At 37.4% G+C, this 22626-nt stretch overlaps 1 protein-coding gene across 1 annotated transcript in view; it reads right to left on the bottom strand.

The window, feature by feature from the left end:
- Positions 1-19573, bottom strand: part of LOC128241298 (uncharacterized) — a 43020-nt gene extending 23447 nt beyond the window's left edge. Inside the window, exons 1-12 of the mRNA XM_052958234.1 lie at positions 19524-19573; positions 18437-18516; positions 13051-13254; positions 12362-12641; positions 12098-12172; positions 11091-11274; positions 10544-10742; positions 8298-8469; positions 6789-6866; positions 5732-5850; positions 5262-5412; positions 4170-4304 (exon numbers count right to left, since the gene is read on the bottom strand). Of these exons, the coding sequence (XP_052814194.1) occupies positions 4170-4304; positions 5262-5412; positions 5732-5850; positions 6789-6866; positions 8298-8469; positions 10544-10742; positions 11091-11274; positions 12098-12172; positions 12362-12641; positions 13051-13254; positions 18437-18516; positions 19524-19566 (1720 nt within the window). The 5' untranslated portion in view covers positions 19567-19573. The remainder of the gene's footprint in view (positions 1-4169; positions 4305-5261; positions 5413-5731; positions 5851-6788; positions 6867-8297; positions 8470-10543; positions 10743-11090; positions 11275-12097; positions 12173-12361; positions 12642-13050; positions 13255-18436; positions 18517-19523) is intronic.
- Positions 19574-22626: the final 3053 nt, after the last annotated feature.

A 22626-nucleotide genomic window follows, 5' to 3' on the forward strand; every position in this document is an offset into this window, starting at 1 on the left:
CATCGTAACGCCTGAATGTAGAGTTAACAACAGGCATCGTAACGCCTGAATGTAGTGTTAACAACAGGCATCGTAACGCCTGAATGTAGAGTTAACAACAGGCATCGTAACGCCTGAATGTAGTGTTAACAACAGGCATCGTAACGCCTGAATGTAGAGTTAACAACAGTCAGCGTAACGCCGGAATGTAGAGTTAACAACAGTTATCGTAACGCATGCATGTAGAGTTAACAGCAGTCATAGTTACGCCTGAATAAAGAGTAAACAACAGTCATTGTAACGTCTGAATAAAGATTTAACAACAGCCATCGTAACGCCTGAATTTAGAGTTAACAACAGCCATCGTAACGCCTGCATGTAGAGTTAACAAAAGTTATCGTTACACCTGAATTTTCAGTCAACAAAAGTCATCGTTACACCTGAATTTACAGTAAACAACAGTCATCGATACACCTGAATTTACAGTAAACATCAGTCAGCGTTACACCTGAATTTACAGTAAACAACAGTCATCGATACACCTGAATTTACAGTAAACATCAGTCAGCGTTACACCTGAATTTACAGTAAACAACAGTCATCGATACACCTGAATTTACAGTAAACATCAGTCAGCGTTACGCCTGAATTTACGATAAACATCAGTCATGGTTACACCTGAATTTACAGTAAACAACAGTCATGGTTACACCTGAATTTACAGTAAACAACAGTCATCGATACACCTGAATTTATAGTAAACGAAAGTCATCGTTACACCTGAATTTACAATAAATAACAGTCATCGTTACACCTGAATTTGCAGTAAACAACAGTCATCGTTACACCTGAATTTACAGTAACAAAAGTTATCGTTACACCTGAATAAAAGGTGAACAAAAGTCATCGTTACACCTGAATAAATAGTAAACAGCAATAACCGTTACCTGAATATAAAGTAAAGAACAATAATCGTTATACCTGAATAAAAAGTAAACAACAATAAACGTTATACCTGAATAAAAAATAAACAACAATAATCGTTACCTGAAAAAAAAGTTAATAACAATGAAAGTTACACCTGAAAATACAGTTATAAAAAATCAACGTTACACCTTAACATACAGTTACAATAATCATCGTTATACCTGGATAAAAATAGGTTAAAAACAGTCATCATTACACCTGAGTATACAGTTAACAACAGTCATCGTTACACCTTAATAGACGGGAAACAATAATCATAACTTCGCCTGAGCATTCAATTTAACCGCAATTATAGTAACGCCTGATCCTACAGTTTAACCGCGTTCACCGTAACGCCAGAACAAACAGTTTACCCACGATGATCGTAACGCCTGAACCTACAGGTTAACCGCGATCATCGTAACGCCTGATCCTACAGTTTAACCGCGTTTACCGTAACGCCTGAACAAACAGTTAAACCGCGATCATCGAAACGCCAGAACAAACAGTTTAACCGCGATCATCGTAACGCCTGATCCTACAGTTTAACCGCGTTCACCGTAAAGCCTGATCCTACAGTTTCACCGTGATCACCGTAACGCCTGATCCTACAGTTTAACCGCGTTTATCGTAACGCCTGATCCTACAGTTTAACCGCGTTTACCGTCACGCCTGAACAAACAATTTAACCGCGATAATCGTAACACCAGAACAAACAGTTTAACCGCGTTTAACACGTGAACAAACAGTTTAACCGCGTTCACCGTAACGCCTGAACAAAGAGTTTAACCGCGATCATCGTAACGCCTGATCCTACAGTAAAACCACGTTCACCGTAACGCCTGAACCTACAGTTTAACCGCGTTTACCGTAACGCATGAACAAACAGTTTAACCGCGATCATCGTAACGCCTGATCCTACAGTTTAACCGCGTTTACCGTAACACCAGAACACACAGTTTAACCGCGTTCACCGTAACGCCAGAACAAACAGTTTAACTGCGATCATCGTAACGCCTGATCCTACAGTTTAACCGCGTTTACCATAACGCCTGAACAAACAGTTCAACCGCGATCATCGTAACGCCTGATCCTACAGTTTAACCGCGTTCACCGTAACGCATGAACATACAGTTTAACCACAATCATCTTAACGCCGGATCACACAGTTTAACCGCGTTCACCGTAACGCCAGAACAAACAGTTTAACCGTGATCATCGTAACGCCTGAACCTACAGTTAAACCGCGTGCACCGTAACACCTGATCCTCCAGTTTAACATCGTTTACCGTTACGCCTGAATACACAGTTTAACCGCGTCCACCGTTACGCCTGTACACATAGTTTTACCGCGATCACCGTAACGCATGAACACACAGTTTAACCGCGATCACCGTAACGCCTGAACACACAGTTTAACCGCTTTCACCGTAACACCTGAACACACAGTTTAACCGCGTTCATGGTTACGCCTGAGCTTACAGTTATACCGCGTTCACCGTAACGCCTGAACATACAGTTAAACTGCGTTCATCGTAACGCCTGAATACACAGATTAACCGCGTTCACCGTAACGCCTGAACACACAGTTTAACCGCGTTCACCGTTACGCCTAAACAGACAGATTAACCGCGTTCACCGTAACGCCTGAACACACAGTTTAACAGCGTTCACCGTAACGCCTGAACACACAGTTTAACCAAATTATAGTAACGCCTGAACACACAGTTTAACCGCGATCACCGTAACGCCTGAACACACAGTTTAACCGCGATCACCGTAACGCCTAAACACACAGTTAAACCGCGTTTATCGTAGCACCTGAACACATAGTTTATCCGCGTTCACCGTAACGCCTGAACACACAGTTAAACCGAGTTTATTGTAACGCCTGAACACACAGTTTATCCGCGATCACCGTAACGCCTGAACACACAGTTAAACCGCGTTCATTGTAACGCCTGAACACACAGTTTATCCGCGATTATCGTAACGCCGGAACACACAGTTAAACCGCGTTCATCGTAACGCCTGAACACACAGTTTAACCGCGATCATCGTAACGCCTGAACACACAGTTAAACCGAGTTTATTGTAACGCCTGAACACACAGTTTATCCGCGTTCACCGTAACGCCTGAACACACAGTTAAACCGCGTTCATTGTAACGCCTGAACACACAGTTTATCCGCGATAATCGTAACGCCTGAACACACAGTTAAACCACGTTCATCGTAACGCCTGAACACACAGTTAAACCGCGATCATCGTAACGCCTGAACACACAGTTTAACCGCGATCACCGTAACGCCTGAACATACAGTTTAACCGCGTTCACCGTAACGCCTGAACATACAGTTGAACCGTGATTACTGTAACGCCTGAACACACAGTTTATCCGCGATCATCGTAATAACACCTGAACACACAGTTTATCCGCGATCATCGTAACGCCTGAACACACAGTTAAACCGCGTTCATCGTAACGCCTGAACACACAGTTTAACCGCGATCATCGTAACGCCTGAACACACAGTTTAACCGCGATCACCGTAACGCCTGGACATACAGTTTAACCGCGTTCACCGTAACGCCTGAACATACAGTTTAACCGCGATCACCGTAACGCCTAAACACAGTTTAACCGCGTTCATCGTAACGCCTGAACACACAGTTAAACCGCGTTCATCGTAACGCCTGAACATACATACTTATTTGTTTAAAGAATCTGAAACAATTTATTATAACATATAGCTGTATTCATGATCATCACTGTAGTTGGTACGAGTTTCCACGAGAGTGTCGACTAAGGTGGGGGAAACCTGGCTGACACAAGGAAACACATTTAACGCCATCAAAAAGCAGGTGCGCCCAGTCCGATATTCGAATATAGAAGCGAGTGCGCTTACCGGACGACCTTTGGTGTTGTATTTTCATATAGTACAAGTTCTAAAGGTTATTTAGTTGCAAACACTTCACTTCTCAAATGTGGCGTTATTATTTAGTTTTGTTTTATGTACGTATACTAGTAGTAAATGGCTACAATCAGGCTTACATGGTACTACGGTAAAACTGCGATCGCTCGAGGACGCCAGGGACCGAGCCAAGACCTTAAGGTTACAAACAGTAGCAACATATCTGGTTTATCAAGTAATGTTATTATATAAACAATTACATAAGTCGAAAATAATATATCATAACCCCATCATCAACAAACATCCTACCGTCTGCCTTGGCCATTAGAGACTGCATGGCGGTGTTCTTAGGGTAGGTGGACTTTCCATCCGTGACCACGATCACGATGCTGGGCGCGTCCGCACGACCTTGGCCTTTGAGGATTTCTCGAGCGCGCTGGATACCTGCAGTTACCATGGAGAGTGTTCACCATATTAAATCTCACTGATAACTATAGTAATTTGATTTGCATATTAATATGTCATCTTCTATGTACGACCATGCGTTGCTAGTATTTGTAAAATATTGTATCTCTCTCAAGGCTAGGTCCGTTCACGTGTCTGTCTATGACCAATCATTTTCCGTCAACACATCTCCATTCTTCCATAATGGCCGAATAAAGAAACGTAGAACTGAATATTCAAGGGAGACAACCCGTTGATGAATATGTAAATGGCGATGAGTTATACCATGTTAGCGAGCACCAAAAAAATCGAATGGTGAAATGTTTTTGTTTAGCAACGGAATTTAAGATTACAACAGATGTTTAACTCGTGGTTTTATCGATTGAAAGCTGAAATATTTTTTTAAAAGAAGACCGATTAACAACTTAACGTAAATATATTTTTCATTACCAATCGCAAAGTTAAACAAAATCCGGACGGGCATATTCGGACAAAGGCATGACATACACAGCGGTTTCATAACAGATTTAGCACGTAATGAAAATACATTCTTAACTCTTTAACTGTACAATAAACTTAAGAAACGTTATATTGACATATAATCTAGTCCACCTGACCAGGCTTTTTGCTCATCTGAGGTAAGTTCCAAAAACAACCGTTTGGCCGAAAGATGAACGCAAAAGTAAGTTTTAAAAGCAGTTTCAATATAAACAAATAGCAAATATATATGAATAAAAATACACCCATACATTTTAAAAGATTTAATGATTAGTAACTACTCGCCGTTATGTGGTACTTTGATCGCATTATGGACAACTTCGGAATATACACGGATAATGCCGTTCAGAAACAACATCATAAAATACTTTATTTATAGCCCCGCCCTATGCTATCAGAACGATATTAACATTTATTTTAGTTATTGTCGATTCGCAGCAAGTAGTTTCTATTACTCACCGAGAGCGGTGTCCGTGCCAAAGCGAGGCTGTGTAAGCTGCGCCACGTTCCTTTTTAGCATGAACTTGGAGCGGAAGGGGATTAGAGGGATGACGTCACCGATCGTTGTGCTGTACACGACCACAGATACGTGAATGTATTCCGGACCTACCTGCACGTGGAAAGAAAGGTGCGTAAAATTGTGGTACACGGAGACCTTTTACTTTATAACATTTTTCTTCTCGAAGAACGATCACTTTGAAGTCAATTGAAGTGTTTTCAATAAATAAAATTATTCGCATTCTATGATGTTTTACTGTTGGAAACTACAATGCCGATAAAAAAGATTTCCCTTATTTCAAAAGGAATTTTCTGTCATTCGTACTTCTGTCTGTATCTGAAACCTGCATACCAAGATATATTTTATTTTGCTACAGAAGACTGTCCGAGAATTGATTCACGTGGTAATGTGGTTACACGTGGCCAATTACCTCGAGGTGGCTGATAAGGTTGGCGACAAAGTTCCTCTGTCGGATCCAATCGTTCGGCTTGATGCTGTTCGAGCCGTCCAACACGAACATGACGTCACCCGGCACGTTACAGATAAGACCTGCAAGAGGATGAAATGATGTATTGTCACAGCTCTTCAGACAATTTGCATATCAGAGGGAAAGAAAAGACGCGTTTAGGGCAAAACATCACGTGAGATTTACTGTTAAACAAACTAACCTCACCATGCACCTTACAGAATATGCAAAGGGTAGAATTAGAAAGAACATAACCAAGGTATTTTAAATTTCAGGGATGGTATTCATTAAATAATATTTTTAACTAAAGTAAATTTCCAAAAATCGGAGTCAATTTGAAAAAAAAAATGTTTACATTAAAAACGAAAGAACGAACCGGATCAGAACTAAAGAACAAAAGAGAAGGCGCCCTATGAAGAAGGGCGGACAAATGACCCTACAGCAATGAGGCAGAATTCCCTCCCTTAATAATTATTTAATTTCCTCAAAATTTGTTATATGACTTAAGTTAGGAAACGACTTAAGATGTTTTATAAATACCGGCCCTGATCTACGGTATAATAAACGGTCTCATCAGAGCAGGCTTTAGAAGATAAATAGGAGAATGTGAAAGATTAGAACCACGGTATAAAAAGCTGTGACCAGGGTATGTTGTACAATAAATCTACGGTAGAATCGGATGATGTCATAAAAACGCCTTCCAAATATTGAAAAAAGGCGCCATTGATGTATATCCTAGTTAAAATAAGCATAAAAACAAGGTGCACCGCTATCAATGAAAAATGTGTTTGAGTGTTCGCAATCGGTAAACTAATCATGGTATATGATTGTTAGCTAAATTCCAACCTCCGTACTTGATCATGCAAATGATGGTTTTAAGGGTTAAACAATGCAATTTGATTTCTTTGGTAAATAAAACAATGTAAACTACAGGGACAAGATAAGTTGCTTAAACTTTAACTGTGATATTAAAATATTGTAATTGGTCAATGTTATTAACTTGAATGTATATCTGACTGACCATCAGCTGGCGGCGGTATTGATGGAGGTGGTGTTGGTGGTAGCATCGTTGTTGTTGTTGTCGCTGGTGTTGTTATTGCTGTAAGAAAATGATAACATGTGTTAATAATCGTGCGTTTATATTTTTTATTACCTATCATCATAATGTTTCAAACAAACGGGGTGAAAAATAAACGATCGTCACGTGAATAAGTTCCTTCCGTCACCTATTACAAACTACCCCATTTCTGAGGATTAATCCGCAACCATCCAATCTCTTGCCTCTCTCCTGCTACTTCACTTTCCCTGGCCACTCACTTGCTACTGCCCTATCCCTTGTCCTTCTCCCGCTTCCACCTGATCCCTCGATCTTCTCCCGCCCCTACCCAATCCATGGCCACCCTCCATCTATTACATCATGCCTGGTCCCTCTCCAACTACAATCCCATTCCTTTCCCCTTTATCACAATTAACCCATTCCACATACCCCTCGCCCACTTATACCCCCCGACTCTCTCGGTTTTACCCAATCTTTGCCCCATTTCCTGCATTATCTCATATTCCATCTCTACAAGATCGGATACCTTTACTCACAAATGGCAGCACAACATTCAGAGTATTTCAACCCATATCCCAATCTCCTTCCAACCTGCTTGGATATTGTATGGACATCTAACTAAAAACTCGCAGTATTCAAAACATTATCCGTATACCATTCTTCTTCCAATCGATACCACCGGATAACACTATTTAAACATCCCTAAATTATTATTATTTATCTATGCTCGCAAAATATGTGTTCTGGCAACCCTTAAACTCCCTGACACCCCCACCTGCAACCGTCCCCAAACCCCGAGTACTAAGGTACAGAATTATGCCACGTGTTGGGTTATATCTCATATTTCTAGATTCCGAGTCGGATATGTGAATATCACGTTCATGTTAATGTCCAGACCCCCTATGCCAGTCACGCTCTATAACCAGACCATATCCATTCTCCACAAAGCATTCTGTCTCATTTACCTCTTCCAATCATAAGCATTTGCGTTATTTTCTAATTCAGATACCTTTCGGATGTGTGTCATCTGCAAGACGTCCCCTTTCCCACATCAATTTCGGATATTCAGGTACCTTCATGTATGCATGGTAATTTCTATCCTATTGAGCCTCTGCTGAATCATACATATCCTTCAGCTGTTCTATGACGCGTTATATAACATCCTATGTACTACTAACGCCATTTCTCCCCTCATCGTTCGCTATCCCACAAATATTATGATCCTCCCTGTGCTATTATCAATCTCACTCGAAAATCCATTCTCAACGTCTGAGTTTCCTTCCTTTGCCCAATCTTCCACAATACAAAGCTATAAAGATTTCCCAAGATCTCTCCTTCCTTTCACCCTATCGTCCCTCCCTCTTACCGAGATACTCACAAGAACAGATGATGGTTTTGAGGACGTTTACAATATCCCCCAGCCTCATCACCTCTCCCCGGGTCAGCCCCACCCCTGAACACCACTATACTCACATGTACAGATAAGGTTTCGCAGGACGTTCACGATGTTTTCCAACCCCTTGAAGTCCGCTACCTCGGAAACGTAGTTGGGGCCACTGGCGATCTGCCTCAGTTCCTCCGAGAAGATGTCCTTCCCGACACCGATAGAGATCATCGTTATACCTTGGGCCTTAGCGATACCCGCCTGCAACAGGTCGGAGAAGTACGGGTTATTTGGTAAAGTACTGCCAAAATGACATCGTAGCACGATGTTATTTTCCTGGTTAGCAATCAGTGTTGGTATACATTTAATCATTGACGAATTCAATGATCTAGTCTTTATAGTGGACACACTAACCAAGAGACCTTGATGTTTAAGTAGACGCATGAATGCACACTGGTTCATCTCTAACTTACTGACAGTATTTATCAAATATTGATGTCAAAAGTGCAAAATTGTTTTGGAAGGAAATGGACAGAATATCAAATTCCAGTCCAAGGGTATTGTCCATTGAAATAAATACCTGGTATCACCATTTCGAGACTTTGTTATCTTCTGACATTGGTTTTAATGGCGGTGATGCTAGCGTACAGGATGTAAATGGTAATCTCTAATCTGGATGATGTTAAAGACTGTTGACTTTTTAAAAGTCCTAAATCGCAAGAAGAGATGATTGATACTGTTAATAAGTTAATACTACCACTGAATTGTACACTTTTTAATAAATGCATTGCTTCAGGGTCATTTGCTGAAAAATAGTTTTCTTGTATTTTTGTACCATTGTAAAAGAAAGGCAAATCCTTTTAGTAAACGAAGATTTGCACTTATTGATTGGATAAGCAAGATTTATATTACTATTGTAACCACTCGTGTAACTTTTTATGTTAAGGCATATAGTTGATTATTTAAGTTTCAATCTGGTTTTGGAAAATATTTCTGTACTACGAGTACTGCTTTCGCATTAAACTCTGTAATTGCGATATACCTACAAAGAAAACAGAAACTTATTTATGTTTCCTTTAAAGATAAAAAACAAAAACATTTAACTCTGTTTACCGTTTATTATTGTTTGATATTCTATGTAAAAACAGAATCTCAGGGTGTTTGTATTGAAAATTAAGTACGTATACGCTTCTGATAAAAGTTTTGTTCAGACGATAACTTGACCTTCCAATATTTTTATTGTCCAGTGGTACAACGTCAGGGTTGTAGTTTAAGCATAAAATTGTTTACCTAAATCGATAAATAACAAAGTTTGTTCTTAAACAACAATGTAAGAGTTAAACAACTTTTTCCTGATGAATATTCTACAAGACTTTTGGAATGAGTGAAAGCTTGTAGTTGCGAATGGTGGACAAGTGTCAAGGCATAAGAGCGGGTCGTATGGAAATAGTAAACTTGATGTTGTAAAGAGTCAATTTAAACAAGACGAGTACTTCTGCATGTTTTAAGTTCATTTAAGAATTAAAGTTATGTACCATATAAATATATATATCATATAAGACATTTTTAAGTATTTGATGCAAAAACTATACTAATTATGTTGTATGGCTCAGACCTATGGGGACTGAGCAATAGGGTTTGTATTGATATTGTACATAAGGTAGGAATCAAAAGAGTCTTGAATGATCACCAAAAATGAAACGATGTGAATCTAGGTTCTAGTTGGGCCGTTTCCTGTATATATTTATCATTGAAAAGTTACATAAAATACTGGATACTTTTTAATACTGCAAATATAAGATACCATAATATATATTATTATTTGCTTACATATTAATTTGTAATTACTGTAAATACAATAAGTTTATAAAGTAACGGCTTTGGCTTCATTTTGGAACGGCGATAATGTTAGATTTGTTTTATTTATGTATACTTAAGGGTTAATTGATAAGTATTACAATTGTTTAGAACCGGATGTAAACAGAAAATTAAGTTGTCATTTTATACTCACTTAAAACAAATCTAACAATGGATTAATATGTTTTTGTATGTACATTAATTTCATAACTGTTTTGCGTCATTTAGATGTTCTATGCGTACCATTTCTAGTGTGACTGGTAGACATTATGGGATAAAAAAGAGTGGAAGGCGCTTGCCCATACTTCGAATGTTATATTGATAATGAAATAAATTTGTACAATACACTTTGAACTTTGCAAGTTTTTAAAGCAATCCTACTGAGTTTCACTAAGTTTATCTTGACCAACTACCAGCTCTGCATGAGTATGCTGTATACGAAAATAAGTTCAAGTAAGTGCAAATAAAAGTGTCTTACTTGTATAATGGTGTTGCGGGGACTAGCGGAGCGGCCGTCCGTAATAACCACGATCATTTCTGGCGCGTCCGGGCGGCCCTGGGTCCGTAGCATGTCGCGCGCAGCCGCCACCCCGGCAGCCGTGTCTGTGCCAAACTTGGGATGTTCCAGGTTCTTAGTGAGCATCTTCAGAACAAACTTGTTCTTGAAAGGGAACAAACTGCAAAGAAGGTTATTTTTTTAAGTCACTCTTCCAACACATGCGAACATAGCTAGCTTTTAGCTATTTAATCTTTTATGAAAAAACAACAACATTTGTTTTGGTGCTTATGCGATATTATATTACAATTCAATAAAATAGTGTTTTCTTCCTAAGTGAAAACAAAATATAATGAAAGAAAACGTATTCTATTTAATTTTTGATCATTAAGTAGCACTCGTTCGCTAGACTAACTCAACCCATTCTTAAGCATTAGGATTTTAAATCATGTCATCTAACTAGTACATAAAGAAGTTAGTCGAAAACAATCAGGGGTATGAATTTCATAACATAATGGAGACAGCTTACGGCACTTTATTCCCAATGAGAGTACTGTAGACGATCATGCCCACGTGGATGGCGTCATTGGTGATCTCGAAGTTTTCGATGAGGCGAACCACGAAGTTCTTGAGGCGAACAAAGTCGGCATCGCTGATACTGTCAGAGCCGTCAATCAGGAAAATGATGTCGGCAGGGTTGTTGCACTTTATGTCTATATGAGGTATGGTATTTCAAAACATTAGTTTATTTCCTCATATAAAAGAATGGGGAGATGGAAGAGAAAGCAATATTTATGTGAACAACTACAGAAACAAGCTCAGTACCCATAAGTTTAAACATAAACCCCATTAAATGGCACTGGGTAAACGGTAAAGACATAGAACACAAAAACAAAAACCCGTTCGCCAATAGCAATGGGCTGATATACATAAATGTAATTTTCTACATATTTTATTGTCAAATAAAAATAAAAATTGCTTAACGTAAAAGTATATGTATATATTTATACTCAAGACAATCAATGTTACTTATTTATTATATCATATTAGCAGTGCGATGTGTAAAGAAGCCAAATGACTTCAGCAAGGAAATAACTTCATATAACTGAAGATGGTTTTGTAAACATATTTTTAAATTGTTAAAATGAGTTATATTTCTTATCTCATTGACGTAATATTATGGATATTGTTTGCCTGCATATACATTTTTTTCTGATTCCTTATGTAATTCAGTTTTCAAGATAGTCGTAATCCACATTAACATTGTTCTTTGTGTGAATAACTAAAATTGAACAGCTTGTAACAAGCAGAAATGGTCTTATAGTTATTTTTGAAATTGAATTTTTGGTGCCCTCTATAGATAAGTTTTACACAAAAAGCGACGTTACCTTGCAGGTTCTATTGACAATCAAACAATGTCACACCATGGGTCCCACCATTCTTATGTCAGTTTTATAAGTAATTATTTCTGCTTGCTATAACGGGTTCCAAAAATAAATCATTCTTAAAATAGTGCACGACCTGTCAATCACTTACTTTCAGCCAATGGGAACCTGGTAGGAGGGGGCGTGGGCGGTCCGAACGTGTATGGTCTCACTGTGGTCGTGATCACTAGAACAGCCGGAAAAACATAAGTTTAAACAAGAACTAATACTTAATGTAAAACTATACAGGATTGTAAAGTATGAAACAGACAAATTGTTCGATTAAAACATTAACAGCATCTTTCCATCAAAAATTGCACTGAAATCAGTTACCGATTTGACTTAGTGTAAGAAAAATAATGAAGCATCCACGCACCTTTACAGATCATGTTCCTGATTTGCGACTCTATCCCACTGAGCGCGGCGAAATCCGGTGAGTTGTAGTACTTCTGCTTATTGGTCGCAATTTCCCGCAGCTCCTCCTCAAAAATATTTTTCCCAACGCCGACAGTGATAATTTTTATCCCGTCTTGCTTTGCAAGGCCCGCCTGTCGGATCGTCTCCGCCGGGTTTTCCGACGAGCCGTCCGTGATTACTATCATGATCTTTGGAGAATTCGCTCTCTCGGGTGACTGGTTCCGGAATGCCTCCCGGACCTTTATGTTGAGTTCAGACACAGGTTATTCAGCAGCAAGGAGAAATAAGACATTAACATACTAATTGAAATCGATTGAAACCGACATATAAACTTAAGAGTCTTTTCCATATGCTATATATTTACACACTGGCATTTGTGTATATAAAAATGTATAATTAATTGTTATTAGAACATTTCTTTTCGTAAAAACGTTTTGGATTTTTCTACAAGCATTAGTGGTGTTTTTTGTTCTGTAAAGCAGAAAAAAACAATGGGCTAAGGTAAAATAAAACAAATAGTGAATATCCTTGCTGGATTTTAGATCAATAGCAGAAAATGGAAAAAAAAATGATAACGTTTGCGATGCCCTAGCGGTTGGGCTATATGGCAGAAAACAAGCACACTCATTTGGAACACATATCGATTACCTTTGCGATGCCGCGGGCGGTGTTTGTGGCAATGCCAGTCGGGCGTGCCAGATTCTTAGCCATGGCGTTGAGGACGAGGCGGGGTTTGAAGGGTCGGAGTCCGACATGCTGGTCGATGTCAGAACTGTATACGGTAAACCCTACATTGATCGTGCCAGGGCTAATGTTCAGGGAGTTCACCATCCGGGCCACGAAATCTCGCTCCTGAAACGTACATTGGTATACTTTGTTAATTGGAGTGTGTATTTTTTATATTCAAATGCATGTTCTGTTTCTTTTTTGGTGGAACGTTTTCTTCGTATGGAAAATCGTTTGTAAACATTGATACCCATTGTTTAATTTTCATTTCATATTATTTTATTTAGAAGGTTACATATCTATGTTAGATGTCGTTAAATCTATGTATGTGTGTCTTGAAGTTATATATATATATAAGCTACATATTCGTCAATATTGTCAATGTATAATAAGTAAGGCTGTTGAAGACAAGTGTGTTATTTTGTCATTATTTTATTTTTGTACCTATTGCCTTTGCAAAATTATTGTGAGATGTTTTATAATTGCCGCAAACGTTGGAATTTCTTAGTGTACGGTGCAGAATATGGGGATTAATCGAACATGAACGTTTTAAAAGATTACATACCAATGCATGTGACATGTTTTTACTGTTCCGCAATTAACATGTAATTCTCCAATTTAAAAGGCCTGCAGTCGTATCCCATTGCATATTTGTTTTTGTAAAGTTTTATATGTTACTTAATAAAGAATTTACGTATTCCAAAATATGTTTTGTTAAGATAATTTATGTTGTATATGTCAACTATTAACATCCTTAATCGTCCAATGTTTTGGTTATGTTTATGAAGCTTAGTGTTTGACTACTGCAACCTCTTTTTTTGTCAGAATACATACACTGACATAAGGATCAATAAGCATGTGTTTAAATGCTTAACTACAGCTTTATGCAGGATATAAACTACATTTTGAGAAAGAGCCTTACGTTAATTATCATTGTATAAGAACATTTCGGAACGTGAATACCTTTTCCTGTTGTCATGCTTTTTATGTAAGGATATTGGACAAGCCTACATAAGTAACAAATGTTGTTTTAACTCAAAAATAAGTAAGTTTGCTATTTTGATTTCTAGTAAGATTGAACATGTTTGCAAATGAAATGATAAAAAGGCTTTTCTCTAGTGAACCTTATATCCTAAATGTCAGTCATATTATGTGCCTGTTTCTGTTAATACTTTTCATGTAATATTACTTTGCATGAGTGCCTAAATATATCGTAGATGACAATTACGTTATGCAAATACTAGTACTGTAGGTTCCATGGTTACAATTTGCTCGTGTAGTATTGTAATATTTGTTCTGTTACTTTTTTTTGCTTTGACGAAAACTAAACAGGTTGTTTCTTTGTTTCCTCAACATGAATGCAATTTGCTTCTATATACAGTCTCTTCCTTAATTCGTTTGAGAGGGAAGATGCTATTTAGCTAATATGGACATAGAACTGGCTTTTGTTCAAAATAAGACTTAATGTCTTTCAAACACTTGCCAAATAAATTGCTTAAAATACACTGTTCGTGTCAATTACTTGAGAAAACGTTGTTTACGGAAGGTGAACGTTTTAGACGTATACTTGTTTGCGGAGAGTGAACGTTTTAGACGTGGGTGTTAAACAGACGTAGTAGATCCCAACGTGCTACTAAGCAGCTGGTATGGGTAACGAATATGTACGCATTCGAATATTCCGATGGCTTTCTTGACGAAAAATAATTAATATAATAATATACTCGAGTCATTTCAATTTAGTTTAATAATAGTTTATTGCATGTATGTTGACAATAAATCAATACAAATAGATCATATATATACATTGTTTAAAGCAAATGAGTGATTATCTGACATGCAAAGGGAGATAATCACTCATTTGCTTTAAATAAGGTATATATATGATGTATTTGTATTGATTTATTGTCATCATTTCAGTGTTGTACATTCATGAAATAAATACGTTCTTTAACTATCTTGAAATATGTTTCCTTCTTTTGCATAAATTTTGTATTGTACTAGTACATATATTCGTACTGATTATACTAAATGTTTGTCTCAATTTGTAAGCCATATTGAAATACCACTGTTAAAATGTGTATTTTATTATAAGGTTTAGGTACAGTTTCATTCACATCTATAGCATATACACACAAAAATACATACAATGAACATTTTTATCGAAGCAATTCATTGAAATTCGAACATTTAAATCAACAAAATATAGAAATAAATCAATGTAGCATTACATTATTTAAAAAAAAGCGTAACACTCGTGAACTATTTTTAAGGGAATATCTCTTGAATATTTTGACATTTCATTGACTAACGCATTTGTATATGTATTGAGGAAGGATTAACGACGTATTTATATATAACGGCAAACAGATTGAAATTGTGAACACTTTTTGCTATTTAGGGTTAGTCATAAGTTCAAACGGTTCTTTTCGCAAATGTTTAGACGCTGTGGCAAGTAAAGCTATAAAATCAGTCATGTCTCCCAAAAGCATTACGTCTGGAGGGTATATACCAGTTAATATACAATTTGATTTATTTGACGCGTATGTGCTCCCTGTGCTCGAATACTGCTCAGAGTTATGGGGCTTTGCTGCAGCTGGAACGACTACACAAAAAAATCCTTAAACAGATTTTAAATGTCAAAATAACGACTAATAATTTGTCGTTATATGGAGAAACGGGACGCTTTCCATTAATAATAAACAGAAAAGTGAAAATAGTCAAATATTGGTTTAAACTCATGAACAGTTTTAATTCAAATTGTATATTGTATGAGACTTATCGTATGCTTTTAGATGAATGTGAAAAAGGCCATATAAATTGGTTAACCAAAGTAAAACTATTATTACAATCAGCCGGTTTTAATGAAATTTGGCTGTTTAGAGACTCAGTGCTTAATATACCATGTTTTATAAGCCAGTTAAAATTAAGACTGAAAGATACCTATATAACACAATGGAATGAAGGTGTTAATAGCCCAACAAGTCTTACTCTATTTCGTGCAGTGAAATCCACTTTTGAAATATCTTGCTACCTGAACATTGTTGACAATGTTAAACACAGACATGCCTTAAACAAATTAAGATTATCCTCTCACAGGCTTAAAATAGAAGAAGGACGTTATAGGAACATTCCCCGACATGAAAGGAGATGTGATGTATGTTCATCGAATGACATTGAAGATGAATATCATTTTGTACTGATATGTGATAGATATAAACACTTAAGAGATCATTATATACCTAGTTATTATCGAACACGACCTTGTATGTTAAAATTTATTACTCTTCTTAACTCTAAGAAGAAGTCGTTGTTACACAAACTGGCTATATTTACTATTAAGGCAAATCAGATCAGAGACAATATAATTAATATTACAGCGTAACTCAAACTGGATGTTATTGCTCTCTTCTTGTTGTTTCTTTTTGTTTGAATTCATGTTAATTTTTATATCCTGTTGTGCATGCTATGATAATTGTTTTGATGATCATAAGCTGTATATGCTTGTATCTAAATAAATGTTCTGTATACAAACTTCATACTTGATCGATTGTCATTTTCTTTTATAAATAGAATTAAGTTTAACAATCTGACACTAGTACTGTACGTGAGGATTAGTTGCAGATAACGGTATGTCTACTGTATGATTTATTGTTGATTTTAGCATATCCTTATATATTTTTTTATATATTAACGACGCGTTAACAAGTATTAACGGAGCTGGTTATACTATGGTATTTGGAGTGAAATAGATTTCTGTTTAAATTCAAGTACTGAATAGGATTTAGTTAAACAATTCGTTTAAGGTTAGGTTCTTACGTTAATTGCATAATATATATATTTTATATTTTGTTTTCTTCATCTTTAAGGTTTTCATTTTCGTTGCAGATTCGGCCTGTGGCAGTAAAACGGGCTCAAGTATTTTCGTTTTAATTACTCTGAGTTTCCCAAATGTAGCTCAGCCCATGCGGGTCAAGAATAGTTTTTGTCTGCAAAGCCCAGTTGTCAGCGTTTGGTGGTCCATTATCAACTTAAGATCTACACATTGAATATGATTTATTTGTATATCGGATTTCGACTTGAGTAGTGGGGACCAATATTTTATCTTTGACATCTCTCTGTTTATATTAAATGGCATTAATCTCCGTATTGAGCTTCTAAGTTTGTTGATTTTTTTACATTCATTAATTTCTGCCGAATATAGTGTTTATAACTTCTTTATTTTCACACTTGTGGAATCAAAATATCCCAGGACCATAATTTAATATTGGGACCACAAGTAAGTTGAGGAGATTTATTTTTTCAGAGGTTGGTAGTTAATTTGATAATATATGATAGAACATGTTGTGAAGAGAGTGACATGCATGCTGTGCAATTCGCTCCTGTGTTCTTAAGCACTTGTTGTTTTTTAATAAATGCACGCCAAGATATTCAAATGAATTAACGACTTCTATTTTATGACTCTCAATAAAGTCATAGGTTATTGATCTTCCTTTCTCGAAAGTCATGACTTTAGTTCTTTATATTATTTAGTGTTAAGTGATTTTATTAGTTGCTTTCACCTGAGGAACACTAAATGAAGTAAAAAAAACCCTGCTGAAGAAGGACTCTTTATAAAATAGTAAATGATATTATAAAGATATGGACACTACTCATCAATCAGCTTGATTGTTTCTCTGTACTTTTATTTTACATAATAAGGTGCACTAGCATAACGGAAGCATCATAAACGAATAGCTATTCTTAACGAACATTAATAGTAACGTTCGAGATTTCAATGAACCATATTGTTTGTTTATTCGTTTTGATCAAGGACTTTCCGCGTCAATTGGTTGCATTACGGTTTGACCTCGCCATTACACCATTACGAGTTGAATTGTCTCTAAATGTTATAAGTGACATGAAATAAAAGTGACTGCAATTCCAAATTCCGATATTAGAAAACTTGACGAGAACAGAGTGATATATAAGAGATCCGGCTTCGATGTCTTAGCTCGTTGCAAAAAGACCTCTTGGATTTTAGCGTGGTCGGTGTACATCAACTTTCCTGGGTAAAACAAGTACCGGGTAAAGACATGAAACAAACTTCAGATGTATCTCTGTGTGACTTAAATGCTGCTCCAGGGTACTGTCCAATCAGATGGCTAGAAATCAAAGCAATAGTGATGTGTGTTTTTTCAAAACACTGTCAAGTCCAAACAAGATGCTTAAATATAACTTCTCTGCCTGTGTAAAATCAATATTCTTGGGAAAAAAATATAGAACCTATATGTTGTTATAACTATGAGAAAGCAAATACAATGACACGTACGAGTTTCCATTCCCGCTGATCAATGCTGTCGGATCCGTCCAGTAGAAACATGATGTCGGCCGGGTTATTGCAGGTCAGGCCTGAAAACACAAAAAAGACTTGCAATATAATATACATTTATTTTAAATCTATTACGCGGTATATTGGAAGTGATTTCCAGTCAAATTTCATGAGCGACAAAATTGAAGGAAGGGTATTTATGACAAGTTTTGGATTGTGCAATGGGCGTGTTTTTGGTAGATTTTATAATTATTGGTTAATGTACAGATGGTAGGATACATGTAATATATACGTTATTTTCAAAAGCTATTGTTTTTGTTGCGCGGCTCAAACTGTGTTTGCATGCCTATGATGCTCACATTTTGTGGCATTTCTACCGTACTTAAAAGACTTAAGTTGAATGTTTGGTTTCTAATATTTTCCACTGTGTATCTCTTTTAGTGTTCACAAGAATCAACTTCTTCCATTCGATTAGAAGCTTGTAAATGAACTTCGTAAGAAGATACTTTAAAGTCAAAAGTCCATGAAATGTTTCTTCTAAAAGCTTCAAAATCATATTCAACTTTTCGAGTCGAATTTCATTTACATAGTGCAGCATATGAGGGCGAATGCGAGCGTCATACACGAAACAAGCGATTCTATGTATGAGTCGTGTATGGCCACACGTATGAGTCCGGTACGCCTCTTACCTGAGAGCGACTGTGAGGGTCATCAAGGAAAGAATCGGGACCATGTTTATAAAGGTGTGCCACTTATAACTAAACCATACTTCATAACAGTTTTATATTTGATACACAGAATTCCTGCTTGTTTATAGTCCCTGAAAGTAATATCTCTTGGAGCGAATGATTAAATTCATCTCCTTGGCAACGCCTGGATACCGGATCCCTCTTACCTTGTGATATTGCTCCGTGGATGAGGGCCAGTGCGAAGACCATACGAAGAGGTATCGAGACCTTGTTTACACGTATGAATCCAATATGCCTCTTACCTTGTGACATTGCTCCTTGGATGAAGGCCAGCACGAAGGCCATACACGAAAGTAACGGGGTCATGTTGATATGTTTGAGTCCAATATGCCTCTTACCTTGTGACATTGCTCCGTGGATGAAGGCCAGCACGAAGGCCATACACGAAAGTAACGGGGTCATGTTTATATGTTTGAGTCCAATATGCCTCTTACCTTGTGACATTGCTCCATGGATGAAGGCCAGCACAAAGGCCATACACGAAAGTAACGGGGTCATGTTTATATGCTTGAGTCCAATATGCCTCTTACCTTGTGACATTGCTCCGTGGATGAAGGCCAGCACGAAGGCCATACACGGAAGTAACGGGGTCATGTTTATATGTTTGAGTCCAATATGCCTCTTACCTTGTGGCATTGCTCCGTGGATGAAGGCCAGCACGACGGCCCTACACGAAAGTAGAGGGGTCATGTTTATATGTTTGAGTCCAATATGCCTCTTACCTTGTGACATTGCTCCGTGGATGAAGGCCAGCACGAAGGCCATACACGAAAGTAACGGGGTCATGTTTATATGTTTGAGTCCAATATGCCTCTTACCTTGTGACATTGCTCCGTGAATGAAGGCCAGCACGAAGGCCCTACAAGAAAGTAACGGGGTCATGTTTATATGTTTGAGTCCAATATGCCTCTTACCTTGTGACAATGCTCCTTGGATGAAGGCCAGCACGAAGGCCCTACACGAAAGTAACGGGGTCATGTTTATATGTTTGAGTCCAATATGCCTCTTACCTTGTGACATTGCTCCGTGAATGAAGGCCAGCACGAAGGCCATACACGAAAGTAACGGGGTCATGTTTATATGTTTGAGTCCAATATGCCTCTTACCTTGTGACATTGCTCCGTGGATGAAGGCCAGCACGAAGACCATACACGAAAGTAACGGGGTCATGTTTATATGTTTGAGTCCAATATGCCTCTTACCTTGTGACATTGCTCCGTGGATGAAGGCCAGCGCGAAGGCCATACACGAAAGTAGAGGGGCCATGCTTACATGTTTGAGTCCAATATGCCTCTTACCTTGTGACATTGCTCCGTGGATGAAGGCCAGCGCGAAGGCCATACACGGAAGTAACGGGGCCATCTTATGTGTGTCCTGTAATAGTAAAATGAGGGTTTATAAAAGTAAAAGTGATTAGAAAGGGAGATTTTCTTCTGTTTTCCTACATTTTAAGCGATTATTTACGCCTATTGATTTTCAATAATTTAATGATACTGTATTAAATGCTCGTTTCACCATTTTTGTTATAATTTGATTTTATAAAGCAAATCATCATGTTATATAGGAGTTTATTTCACAACGAGGGCTAATTTCTCAGAATTTGTTTAACATATAATGTAGACTCTTGTTTGTTGAGTTTCTTGTTTGACGTCCAAATGTGTGGACATGAAATTTAAAAAAAAATGGCTTATTTTTTCTCCAGTTGTTTGATTTACCTTTGTAAAAGTGACGTTTCCTACGTTGTATACCTTAAATTATCCATGCACAAGTTTGTGTCAACAGGATCGGGCAAAGCCATACATTACACACCTAGAGTTTGTGGTCTACATGGAGCTTGTTTAATATGGTGTATATTTGACAAGAGGTTTGGTTCTTACCGCCTTCAAGTAAAAACACAAACAACACTGAAACGACATGCAAAACCTCCCACAAAAACAGTAACACGTGACATAACGTGAATACTTGAAAAGATGAAGCTGTCAAAGTTACTCCCCTCAGATAAGATCCTGCTAGATAAGGTTGTTGTGACATGTCAAATGCACTTACTGCACGGGGTCAATTACGCCCTAAACATTACGTGTATCCCAACGATTAGGAATAACAATGTTAAGCGTGTTATCATCTGATTTTAAGGCAGTGTAACGGTCCGCTGTATGCGGCGGATGTGCGTTCATAGTTTTCACTTCTATGCACTTGCTAGAAAGCTCAGCTGTCCTGTGAGGCATAGTAAGTTGGAACTTCAACAATCTTTAAAGCTCTGCTTTCCTGATGGTTGAAGTGTAACGGTCCCCTGTAGGCAGCGGCGGAGGTGCGTTCATAATAATATTCCGTATAAAACGGAAGTACGTTCATACCGGATGTAAACTTGGTTGGTAATATGCAAATTAGCAAAGCCCGGGCTATGTGAGAATAGAGAAGTTAGTGTATATAAAGACCAGTATTTTTTTATACTATGATAAATTCGCGTGATATTTTTTATGTTTCTCGCGTTTACAGCACGAAGCATTGTGGTGTATTTGGATCACATTATGTGATTTTTATTCTTCAACAACGTCGTTAAGTCTCTTAAATGTACTTTCTCCCGTATACAAACAAATCGCAGTTACAAGGACAGCTTATAGATTGAACAAAACAGGTAGGTATATTATTGTGGTCCGTTGGTGAAGTTGAGGTCCAGCGAGAAACTTGATTTTACATGATGCGGGTTCGAAACCAAGTAAAATTTAATATCATTTACTCATTTCTGCACATTTCTTTATAAAAGTAAATTCATATAAATAATTAATATTCGCTAGTGATTATGTAAATAAATGGTGTTAAAGACGCATAATTCAAACTGCTTTTATTTCATCACTTCAAATATAAGCAAATTAATTGCGCAAACTATATATATCAGGTGCTTTAAAGCGATAAAGGACCCATACTTAACAAATGTGAAACCCGCAAATATCATCTATTAAACTCAAAATCTACTATGACTTAGTTAATATTTTAGTCTGAGGCCCCCTCTTTAAAGACAATTACATTATTTAGGATCGTTTTAAGTTTTGTACCAAATATTTGATTTTCACTTCTTTGACACCAACTTAAATGTACTCTTAAATCCCCTTCTAAAACAATAGCTGTGTAGTTAAATAACCGATGAGTGGATCGGGGTGGGTGGGGTTCATACCATAGCTGATAAAACTGGAGAGTTGCCTCCGAAATAATCAATCACACGTTGACGACCAATGTTCATAGTCACACCCGGTGTCACATCTATCACGTGGCTGTCATAATTGTGACACTCCAATTAGTAGACATGTTTAAACCATGTTTAATTGAATACACAGACACCCTATACGTACTGTCGTTTGACAGGCCCCATCAGATCTAACGCTACCTGCATGTATGATGATGTCTGAAGTGTTTGAAGCAGTTGTTTTGTGTCAGTATATTGGT

The sequence above is a fragment of the Mya arenaria genome, chromosome 7, assembly GCF_026914265.1.
Source record: "Mya arenaria isolate MELC-2E11 chromosome 7, ASM2691426v1".
In the NCBI taxonomy this organism is placed as follows: Eukaryota; Metazoa; Mollusca; class Bivalvia; order Myida; family Myidae; genus Mya; species Mya arenaria.